This window comes from Eulemur rufifrons, chromosome 17 (assembly GCF_041146395.1).
Source record: "Eulemur rufifrons isolate Redbay chromosome 17, OSU_ERuf_1, whole genome shotgun sequence".
NCBI classification, from domain to species: domain Eukaryota; kingdom Metazoa; phylum Chordata; class Mammalia; order Primates; family Lemuridae; genus Eulemur; species Eulemur rufifrons.
Window position 1 is genome coordinate 55,706,223 of NC_090999.1, and position 12,498 is coordinate 55,718,720.

General features: G+C 36.1%; 1 protein-coding gene across 1 annotated transcript in view; it reads right to left on the reverse strand.

The window, feature by feature from the left end:
• Positions 1 to 3,396: 3,396 nt before the first annotated feature.
• HAPLN1 (hyaluronan and proteoglycan link protein 1) overlaps positions 3,397 to 12,498 on the reverse strand; it is a 75,817-nt gene continuing 66,715 nt past the window's right edge. The window contains exons 4-5 of the mRNA XM_069492562.1: positions 9,461 to 9,763; positions 3,397 to 7,428 (exon numbers count right to left, since the gene is read on the reverse strand). Coding sequence (XP_069348663.1) covers positions 7,139 to 7,428; positions 9,461 to 9,763 — 593 coding nt within the window. The 3' untranslated portion in view covers positions 3,397 to 7,138. The remainder of the gene's footprint in view (positions 7,429 to 9,460; positions 9,764 to 12,498) is intronic.

Below are 12,498 nucleotides of genomic sequence, written 5' to 3' on the forward strand. Positions count from 1 at the left end.
AACTTTATATTTTCAAATAATCTTATTTAATTACTAGGAAAAAAACCCTTCTACTGTTAGTATTATGATCCCATTTGTCATATGAGAAATTGATGCCTGTTTTTTAATTTGACTTGCAAATCTATGCATATATAATAATGAAGTGCTCACTATGTGCCAGGAACTGTTCCATGGTTCTACATGAGGTTAAGTGTGGTGCAGTGGTTAAGGGGACAATTCCATGAACCTTCTACTTGACTTAAATCTTCACTTTGCTATTTACAAGAAGCTATGTGATCTTGGTCGAGGCATTTAACCTCTCTGGGCCGTCATTTCCTGATTTTAAAAATGGAGGTAATAATACCTATTTTACAGGATGCTAAATGGATTAAAAAATTGTATATGTAAAATACTTGGCACAATGTAGTATATTGTATTAGCTATCACCAAAATATATTAATTCATGCAAATTTTATAACCCCATGAAGCAGGCATTAATGATATTATTAATATTAATATCTCTACTTTTAGATGGAGAAACCAAGACTAAAAAATGTTAAATGATTTGCCCAGAGTCAATATGTGGCAGAGCTAGATTTGAACTGTGGTTCTATCGCTCTAGTATCTATGCTCTGAACCACTCTATTGAACTGTATCTTCAGATTACAAACAGCCCAGTATCTTTCACGTGATGAGTGAATTTCTGGTAATAAGGAATGCATGTTTTCAATATGTGTGATGCCATAAAATAAATATGATTTTGGAAAACAATAGTACTTATCTATTTTAACATGTTCAGTTAGAGTTTTAAAAAGTAGACAGTTTGTCTCTGGTTCTTGGTAAACTGATTTAATCAAACCATATATCTTTACTGAGGACAAGGGTAGAATTCTTTCTCCTCTCTCTTCGTTTTCTCTCTCTCTTTTTCTTTGTCTTCCTCTCCATGCCACCCCACCCCATCCAATCCTCTACCTAGTTAGCATTGTGTTGGCTTTTGCCTTTTTGTCTGAGGGCCCATGTTTATAATGCAAAACTCATAGGGGAAACAGTTCTTTTTTCCTGAGATTATAATGGAAATCTCAGAAGCCATTGACTTCAATGTGGAGTTCGAATTCTTGTTCCTAAAATATTTTACACAATTATTATTATAACCCTTATATTTCAGTACTTTAGATGGGAAAATGTTTGATGTCAGAATAATATATAAAAGGTTTAAAATAGTTTTTATAGGAGAAACAATAGGGCAGACAGATAAATAACTTATTTAATACATATTTGCTAATATAATGGGAACTATTACTAGAAGAGAAAGAGCAAATGAAAGGAATTAAATATTTATGCTTGAAGAATATTCTAAGTTCAATCAAATTCAAACCAATTATAAAATTTTAAAAAATTATTTTAAATTGTAAGCTATACATATCAATCTAGTCATGTATCAGTGGAATGGCTTTGATGTTCCCCCCTCCAAAGTGTTTAAGACCAGTGGTTCTCAACCCTGGCTACATATCAGAATCACTAGGGTGAGGCAGAGGTTAAAAATCCTGATGTCCGTGTTGCCCCCTTGACCATAATCTGTGGGGCTGGAGGGAACTCAAGCTTCCGTGTTTTTCTACAGCTTTCCAGGTGATTCCAATATGCTGAGTAGGACTGCTTTAACAGATTACTGAATATTCATGTACACTGAACTGAAAGGTTGGCTTTTCAAAAACATTCTTTCTATTAGTAGAGCAGAATTTGCTTCTCAGCCACTTGAAGTTTGGCTCTCATCACAAGAGGAAGCATCTTCCCATGCAGTAATAATTTTCAGTTTGGCAGAACTCAAGCACAGGAAAAACCACCAAGGACATTATTTATCTTTTCCCTGGGCTTGCAGCAATCATTACATGAGAATATGTTTATTTATTACAATAATAAATAAGTGGTTCTACAGCTCTGTTTTTAGATTCACATGCAAGATTCTCAGCATCTTCAAAGAAGGACCTTTCATAGTCTCTAAAATCTCAAAACTCACTTGCTTTTTATCTTTCTCTGCTTTCTACATGTATATGAGTTTTGGCAGGTAGAATTTTCATTGATTAAAACCAAAGAAAGAAACATTTTTTTTTAAAAAAAATCCAGATATTTCAAACAGGATGAAGAGCTGGTGATGGGGGCTTCTTGCTTTGAAAGAAAACCGTGGGGATTCAATATTCTTAGAGCTCTACTGCCATCTCAGAATCTCATATTTGCTGATAAAGCCAATAGTTTCATAGTTATGTAATGGAGAATCTGAGCTTTCTGTCTGCCCTGGGGGTACTCTCCTGAATAAATGGAGCTCAGGCTGTTGTCGGATACCAACTAAATGAAAGAGCCATCTTTTAATAGCTGAGGCTGGAGACTGAACAATCCCCTGTGGACAGGAGAGTAACAAAGATAAACTGAGAAGGAAAATTGGTTGATTTCATGAAAGACATGGAATTGTACCCTGGGGTGGCCCAAGTTGTTTCAGATGATGAGTGGCAATGGAGGTGACAGAACTTTACTGGCCTGAAAGAAATATAGAAAAAAAAAATGAATAAACTTTGTTTGCTTCTTAGTGGGGGGAAAAAAAAGCATGTGCAGTGAATTTTCTCCCTAAGGTTGAGGCTTGTGGCCTGCTGTTAGCTTCCTGAATATAGCAGCTACGGGAAGCAAAAACTGCAGAGCCATATTAAGATATGCCTCTTGATAATCCTAAATAGAGGGCCCAAGAAACTAAGATAGGAAAAGAAATATCCTTTTCTTACACTTTTGGTGTTGATTTCTTCTTAGAACACTGTCTCCTTCGTGTTCCCCAATAATCCTTTGCTTTTATTACTCTCCTTACATATTTCACCACCATGGACAGGGTCCATAATGCCCAAGAATAGTCTTAATATTAAGCCTTGTTACTTGGTAGGGAACTAAGGACATCACATCTGAACAATTTACTTGTTTTTATTTAAGCATTATAAAACTCCATAAGACCTCCTGATATTAGTACCAAGCAGGTTTTATATTAACATATGAACTGGCTGTAATAATATATAAAAATTGCTGGCAAAGAGAAAATACCTTCCATCTGTGTGAGAACTGAAACACTCAAAGTAGATTATTTAATTTTATATTATCCTTGGACTTTTTTCTTCTCTAAGGCTAGTCAGTGTATTCCAGAAAAGTATAGGAAACATGGTAAAGTTTACCTTTTGTTTGAATGTCAATGCCTCACACTCATGTAGGTGTGTTTCCAGGGAAGTCATTGCACCAGCAATAGATGCTTGCACCTAAGAATTCATTTCTATATACCAAGAAAACGCAGAAACTATTTTTCATGTTGAAAATTCAAGGAAGGGATGGAAATATTAGAAAATATGTTCCTTGCTATTGGGCATAAAGTGCTAGAAAGAAGGACTTTACTACGAAAAGAAAAACTTTTCTTTTAATTCAGTACTCATAATTAAGTCATAAAGCATTTCAAGTATAGTAACCTAATCAACAACATCACAGATTTCTGGGATTGTTAATCTGGTGAGCAAAATAAATTATGCTTGAATTGTATACAAAGAGAAAAAAGCTAATAGATTTTGGGATAGTATTAATACTATTGCTAATTTAGTGACACCATAGATATGCTTTTATTTTATTTTTTTTAACTTTGCAAAAATACTAGGAAATGGAGATTGCTATGTGTTTATAACTTGAACTCAATCAAATGTATCAGAATAAGGATGGGTTAAATGTCTTTTTTTGAAATAATGTATTTACAGAGTTTGACACAAAGAAAAATAGCTAAGATTCTACAACTCAGAAGAATCAAAAGATACTGCAATAACACAAAATTGACTTTTAATGTTTGTTTACCAGTTCATTGTATCTTACAGAAAATGAAAACATTTTTTTTGTAATACAAATTTGTTCTTCTCCTCAAATTTATACTCAGTATCTATTAAATGCCTTCAAATACTGATTTTCTTTTAATCAGATGGTTTAATGACTTGTACTTTTCATATCTTTCATTGTACACCCATTGCTGCTCTGGCAGTATTGAGCTATGATACAGTTAACTTCTCAAGAAAACTATGTCAATTATCCATTGATCTTCCTTAATGCACTCTGTTGTAAAACTGATAAGTGATTCCCCTTTAGTCCTCTCCTCCTTAGTGGTCAGCTATTCCATGAGACCACCTATTCTTTGGAGTACTAAAACCAAGAAACCCAGTATGGCTGCCAGCAACCAAACTGGAATCTCCTTTGAGACTACTTCTAATTGCCAAAATAATAAGCGACTATATTATTGCATAAAATAACACTTTAACAGGTACCGGCCCCCTTTTTATGAGAGAAAGTTTAAATTTACAAATACCATATTTGGCTAAAAATTACTGTGATAAAATACGGCAGCAATCATTCAAAGATGGCTTCCAGTGTTAATGTGACCAACTTGTTTTGATTTCTAATCTGTCTTTTTATATGAATTGCTTTTTTTGTTTGGATTTTCAAATGTAGGCATCAGTGAAATTTGCAGATATATTTTCTTCCTTATATGGTCACAAGTGTTAATTATGAACAAAATAATCAAAACAAATTTTCGAAGCTCAGCCTTCCATCTCATCCCTCTGATACTCTTGGAATCCAAGTCTGAGGAGCAATTTATGAATTAGCCAGTATTGTACCAATATTCTGATAGGAATTGTACTACAGTGACCTTTCTTTTTCAGACATTCTCAGTGAGATATCTCAGGGAATGAAGTAGGAAAATAGACATTTGGTGGAAAAACAGCAAAATGAGAACATTAAAAAGACTCATTCAAGTAGAAGTCTAAAGGGCATGGAAATTCTGATCCTTTGGGCAAAGTCAGACGATAAAAATTCTGCTCAGCAGTATTCATTGTGTTAAGATTTTTGTTTTTGTTTTTTACAAGAATGGCAAAATGGTGTGCAATTGGTATAGATTTTAATCAGCTAACAGTCATTCCAGAGATTTTAATCAGCACCAATTCCTTTACTAATAAGTATTCAAAAGTTAAGAAATGCTACTATGCCTAACATTATAAAGGTAGAGTTCTGCGATAGTAATTGAAAATTATATGCCTGCTTCAACAGAAATTTGTTCCCACTTACATTCTCAACAAATTTCTTATAGCATAGGTAATAATAGTTCAAGTACAGACTTTCTCCAGTGAGCTATCCTCCATATTTGAGGTGTTAGAACTATTACTTTGGAGATAGTCCCTTCTTTAAATAATATAGCCATCTTATCCTAGACCATTCGGGTATCTTTAATTTAGAAGTGTGAGTTCTACTTATACCAACAGTGTTTGAGTTTAAACTCACAATCTCTTTGGATTTATAGTTTTGTACAGTTTTCATATCCAAACTAACTTAAAAATGTGCATGCATACATTGTCATCTTTTAATATTAAAGCATCTGGGCATTTCCAGATATGTTTTTGATGAAAGAAAAGATCTGCTTTTATTTACAACATTTTGTCTAGCTGATATACGAACATGGTTATGGTTTCATGGACTTCCAATTGTTCTATACCTTCCACACACATAACTCTACATTTATAGAGTAAATTTATTAGAATTATTACAGAGCTTTAAATGCAACCACAATCAATTCAGAAAACAGATTTATTTACTCATGTTCATGGAAGGAAAATCTACATAAAAACATTCACGAAAGCATACCTGCTATGTCATACTTGGGTTATTGTACTAAATCCCATTTATTAGAACTCATTGCGAAACAATGGGAAATCATGAAATGTAATTTGAATACAAATATTGGTCCCTGGGGGGGGTCTCAGCAGTCATAAAAATATAGGAAAACAGAGCTTTATTTAAGGTTGGAGCTGCTAACGTGGAAAGTTTTTTGTTGTAGTTGTTGAAGCTGGACTTAACCTTTCATTTAAAGGCCTGAAGATTTTAGTGTAAACTCTTTGATGATGACAGCTTCAGCATTTCATTTAAGCCTAATGATGACCAGCAAGGAAAGTGACACCACTGACCACATTTTCTATTTGGGAGAAGGTTTAGAACTACACTGTCAACTTTTTTCCCCCAAAACAGGCACCAGTTGGGCTTTCTAGTGTATGTACAAATAGAAATATTAAGAATTTTGAAAGTTGGGTCTTTGTTTCTTGGTGAGGCAAGTGTACAGTTATTCATTCCTTTTATGATGTAATTTTTTCATGTAATGTAAATAAGAAAGAAATATTAAATAGCTTAAAGTCATTTTTGTAGGACAATAACATTTTATAGGCTAACATAAAATCAAGCTGCTAAATTTTACCATTTTTCTGTCCAGCAGTTTATCTATATAACTGCCCTGAGTAGATGCTAAATGCTGCTTAGCAAATGGCCCTTAGAATTTAAATATAACTCAGTAAAGCTACTCAAAAGATAAAACAATTCTTCCTAGACATGTGTAATTTTAATTGTAACATGGTAGGTCTTTCATTGGTTAAATATTATCTGCTTATTTAAGTCTCATACTTCATATAAATGGCATTATTAAGGAGTTTTAACTGTGCTTGTTACTATGCATTGGAATCCATATGAATTTGGTTTTTTTTTTTTTTTTTTTTGGTCAAAAAGGCAAGATTTTAAAGAGTAAAATATTCTGTTTATTGGAGGCTTGAAATATGAACTTTTAGAAAAGTGTAGATTGTTCCCTTGTGAAACTGAGTTTTGTACAACTTCTCAGTTTATGTAAAGAAGCCTGTGTTTCAAATCCATTTTTAATTTGTTTATTGCAGTGCATTTCAAAATTGTACAAATGTGTAAAATTTGTGCTTGTGAAAGCTGCTGCTCTGAGTAGCTTTACTTTCCTTACTTGAATCCTAGCAATCCTCAAGCTATTGCATGCCCCGCTCAGGAAAGGGTACTTTGTTGGGATGATATAGCTTAAACGGTTTAGCTCTAAAGCCTTCTTACGTAGAGCTTCCCTTAAAATTATATTAATTTATAATATATATCGAATGATAGCTTTACAAAAACAAATTAATGAATTGATCTTTATGAAAAATGACTCTTTACAGTAAGTAAAAAAGGGTTATCACAGTTTTGGTAACTTGCATGAGTTCGTATTGAAAACAAAACCTTTCACATGTTCTTAATGACTTTAAAACTGACTTGCGCTCTCGGGGCACACTCAGTTGTATGCTCTGAAGCAATAGACACCATACAGCTTATGCTTTTTATCTGGGAAACCCACGAAGCGCACCGCAGCCTCCGTAGGACTGCAGCGTCTTCTGGGCCTGGAGATGGGATAGCGGACGCTGCCGTCCGCCAACCAGCCTGCGTCGCAGCGGTCATAGCCCAGAAGTTTCCAGGCAGCAAATATCTGGCCCACTTTTGCAATCTGAGCACCATCGCTGAGACAAGCTTGCACCGCTTCATCGTAGGTCAGTTTGGTGGGGTGGATGAGATAGTAAAAACGGCCTGTGGAGAGAAGGAGACGGAGTCAGTGGCCCGTCTGTGATTCGGCCACACAGAGAAGGAAGGAGCCGAAAACGGAAGCGTTTCTCACTGAAGGGGAAGGAACACAGAGCAGCATCTGGAGAGTTTTGGGAACGTAGCGTTGTCAGTTAAATGTAGTGTCCCTAGGTCGCTCTCCATTAAATTAGTTTTTCCCTTGCTTCTTAATATGTGTTCAGACGTGCCCTTTTATAGCTTTAAAAAGCAAAGGGAAATGACAGATGCGGTTTCTGTTAGCTAATTAGTGACTAAAAGAGCCCTTCTGTGGCACTAGAGAAGACAGAATTCCATGTTAAAAGCAAGAGCTATTGAAATTCTAGCTGTAGCAAGACTGAAGCCCAGCACAAGTTTCTGGAGAAGCAAAATTTGAATGTGAAAGGATCAAAACACATTCCTGACATAAAAGTCCATTTAAAAAAAAATCAAAAGCCCTCAAGTCCTTTTCATTACAGGTATCAATAAGACATTATTCTCATTCAAAGACTACAGTATGAAAATGCATAAAATACAGGAAGTCACTCGCCACAAATGATACGTACTCAGAATCTAAACCTAGTCTGTGTTCGCTCCCTAGTAAAGAAGATGAATTTGTTTATTTTTTTCAACTTCCATCTGTTGGAGCTCAGACACCTAACCATTTCTTGATTTTATAAGAAAGACAAGTTAGCCTCAACCACTTACTGAATAGTGCTAATTACTTTACTGAGATTACTTTAATATGTATAAAATATGACATCAACTGACTCAAAGTGAAACACACTGAAAATTTTCTCAGTCATCTTAGTTTTAGTTTTAATTAGACTCTTTTATCTGATTGGACTGTGATGTGATGTCCCCCTGCCTCTCATTAAATAGATATTATGGAGTATAAATTAATGCTTACCAGTTCTTTCTAGGCTGAAATGATGTGATTTGGAGAAAGGGTAGAAGCCATTGGAACATTAACTAGAGGGTTAGTTCTATCATCTATACCAGAGGTCAGCAAACTACAACACATGAGTCAAATTTGGCCTGCTACCTGTTTTCATAAATAAAGCTGTACTGGAACACAGCCACGCCCATCTGTTTAGTATTGTGTATGGCTTTGCTTGTGCTGCAGTGTACAAAGCTCTGTTGAGTAGTTGCAACAGACACCTTATGGCCAGCAAAGCCAAAAATATTTACTATCTGGCCCTTTACAAAGAAAGTTTGTTGACCCTTGATCCCTTTCTATTTTCCCCAAAGCACATTACCAGCAACCTAAAATGCAAAATGATAGGGCCAAGGCTTGCTTCATGGATGTGTGACCTGTGCAGTCACACATGTCCCCACACTTAGAAGGACTCCATGTTTGGTTTAATGCTCCACTGTCATCATCTTAAAATTCTTAACATTTTTGAATAAGAAGCCCCACATTTTCATTTTATGTAGCTGGTCCTGGAAGGGGCAAGAAAAGGGCTGGACATTTTATGAATACAATGAAATCAGACATCAACACTGATATCGTTTGCACAGAATGCACATAGACCTTTCCTTCCACTTCAGTGTTAGCTCTAATTTATTTTTCTTGCTCACTCCCCACTTTGTTCTGAGCTTTGCTGATCAACTGTGAATAAGTGTGCATTGTAATTGAGAGGGAGAGCATGTGTAATACTGAAGGTGCCTTTCCTTCAACCGAGAGAGCCATACTCCATGGAGGGCACACAGTGGCAGCATCATCTTTGGCAATAAGAAACAAACCTCATACCACGTGACAGTTTCAACTATTGCATGATAAAAATTGGATGCAATAAAACCTAGGAATACTGGAAATACGCGGTTTTGCTTGACTGACATGGATATTTAAAAAAAATACGACGTTCAAGGACTTTTCACATCATTTTAAACTAGAGCAATACTTCGAAGTTTTTTTTTTTTTTTTATCTTTTTAAGTAGATAAGATTAAAAGCCAAGTGTAGTGTTATGGTACGGATTGGTCTCTGGGATAGGAAGGAAGGCAGTACAGTTAATATCTTACCATTGAAGTTGGATGTAAAACAGAAAACATCATATCTGCTTTTTTCTTTATCCCAAAACCCGTAGTTCCTGACGCCGGGCACTGTGTTCTGGCCCCCGCAGGGCTCTCTTGGCTTTGTGATGGGATATTGCACAGAGCCATCGCTGAGCCAGCCGGCATTGCACCAGTCTAGCCCGCCCCGCCAGGCGTCATACAGCTGGTCAAAGGAGGCGATCACGGAGTCCTGGTCCAGGCAGGCCTGCTGTGCCTCGTGAAAATTGAGATTGTAGCGCCCCAGTCGTGGAAAGTAAGGGAATACCACACCTGTCCGAAGGAGAAGGCAAGGGGTCACTAATGGCACAAAAAGGAACAACTCTGAGTTCATCACACCACTTGTGATGAAAAACACAACAGCATCTCTATCAGACAAGACAGCAGTCTTTGGTCATCTAGCAATAGTTTCTCATGGTCCTTGTCCCCTTCAAGCAGCCGCTCTGTTCTGAGCATCTCACAATTAGCTATTTGGCTTGATAACTTCAGCAATTTACCTCTTTTGCTGAGAGCTCAACTCAAGCCTTGAAATTCCCCTTTCTTAATAGATCTGTCCCAGATTATAGTTTTCAAATGGCCTCCCCTGAGAATTTACCTTCCACTACCGGTTACCAACTCTATAGCAAATTACTACTGAGCCCTTTTCACCTAGGGGACAGGGACAGTCAGTATTGAATACTAAGAGTTAGTAGAAGATGTAGAAATAGTCAAAATTGAATACTAAGAGTGGTAGGGAATGTAGTGCTTAAAGAGAATTCACAATTTTTTTAGTAATTATTTTTATATAATTAGTAATTAGTACTATTAATATATAGTCTTTTAAAGAAACATATATGTGTAAAGAAACCTGTTAACAAATGATTCAAATGTAGATATATACTTCTTTTTACATGTGCTCCTAATAACTTGCAGATAAGTGACTTTCACTTAGGTAGCTTCTTATTTGGAGAAACTCTAAAGTGAATTCCTTTGCATATCTGACAAAAACCTAGTTAAACACTCATTTCATTTTAATAAGACAATTCTGTACAGTGAGGCATGACTTCATAAAAAGCATCATGGCTTTCTTATCTGTTTTAACTCTTTTTTTTTTTTTTTTTTTTTTTTTGAGACAGAGTCTCACTCTGTTGCCCAGGCTAGAGTGAGTGCCGTGGCATCAGCCTAGCTCACAGCAACCTCAAACTCCTGGGCTTAAACGATCCTACCGCCTCAGCCTCCCGAGCAGCTGGGACTACAGGCATGCGCCACCATGCCCGGCTAACTTTTTCTATATATATTTTAGTTGGCCAGATAATTTCTTTCTATTTTTAGTGGAGATGGGGGTCTCGCTCTTGCTCAGGCTGGTCTCGAACTCCTGACCTTGAGCGATCCACCCACCTTGGCCTCCCAGAGTGCTAGGATTACAGGCATGAGCCACCACGCCCGGCCTGTTTCAACTCTTAATAGAGCCCTTGATCTTATTTTTTTCCTGTTCTTAAATAAAATAGCACAATTAAAATAAGGCCTTTCATTTAAAAATATTTCCATTATCATTTTTCAACGTCTATATTTGTATAATGCAAACTGAAACTAAGGTTTTTTAAAAACATTTTTATTAAAAATAGAAAAAAAAAACTTCCCTAACTTGTCCTTTAAAAGGTAGGTACAGAGTAGACATCTGTTGATAGACTAATTAATGCCAAAGAATTAAAGTTAAATCTTTTAGAGGATAAAAATCCCTTAGCAAATGTAAAAAGTGTCACTTGGGACTTCACTTTGCCTAGGAAGATATAATGGCTTTCCCAAAGCATTTCTTTTGGTCAAATAATTATGGAGGTAACTGAGCTGTCTCAACATTCTGCACAATTTCTTTAAAGGATAAGGATTACCAGATAAGAGAGCAAAGTTGTATCCTTTCCTGGACTTTAAAAAGCACCAATGTGTCAAAGTATCTCCCCCATAGTTATTAAAAGATAATTAATTTGGAATGATTATTCAGAAATTTCCTTAAATTTTTGATATAATTAGAAATAATTAGTATTTTAGCATGTGGAGGAATGCAAAAAATTGTTCCACTGACACAGTAATTTGGTGGGTTATAGCACCTGTGCTATTTTACAAGACTGCAGAGCCTATTCAAGATGATATACAATTCACCAATAGCATAACCAGTACACAGGAAATATTGTCTTTTATGAATTGTCCTGGAAGACTCTACAAGAAGAAATTTCAATAACCTTAAATCAAGTCACATCCACTGGAGGCCTCTATAGGACATGTTTGTCCCTCTAGGGCAGTCCAGCTGGCACCGTCCACAAAAGGCAGAGATCCAAGAAGGCTTCCTGATCTCATTCTGCCTTCTCAGGTTCTTGGCTGAGGGATCTATAAGCTGAATCAGAGCCAAAAGAAAGGAGAAAAAGACTCTCTTGGTTGCCACTAACTCCTGTGGTGAGGGGGGGGGGAAGTTTGGAGTTGGTTCTGTCGAAGGAGGGCTTTGCCCAGGCACCGAGCTAGGAACCCAGAGAGCTCTGTGAAGTAACTAGTATTAATACGATGCTCCCCGTCCCCTCATGCCTTTATCCTCTTTCCTCAGCAGCCCCTTTTCATGCTGATGAAAAGGAAAATATCCAATTTATCCAGTAGAGATTCTTTCAGCAGCTAGATCTCAAGTGAGGGTAGACCTCAAAGCATCTCAACCCGAAGAGAGAAAGAAACCATTTTGGTCGACTTTCATTTCCCAAATGGCTCAAGATGGTCACAGTGGAGAATGTGGGATATTTGAATTTCCAACAATTTTAAAGATTCTGAAAATTTTTCAGGTTTAAATTCATTGTAGTGTATTTTGGGAGACTCTTACAAGCATTAGGAAAAAAATTTCTTTAGTAATTTGTCCTTGAGTAACCATTGAATATTACTGAAAAATGACTCATTTAGTTTCAAATCCAGTATAATATATTTTTATTTGACATTGAACCTAATGAAATTATATGAAATTTAATTCAATCACTTTTTAAAGTCAACATCTTTCA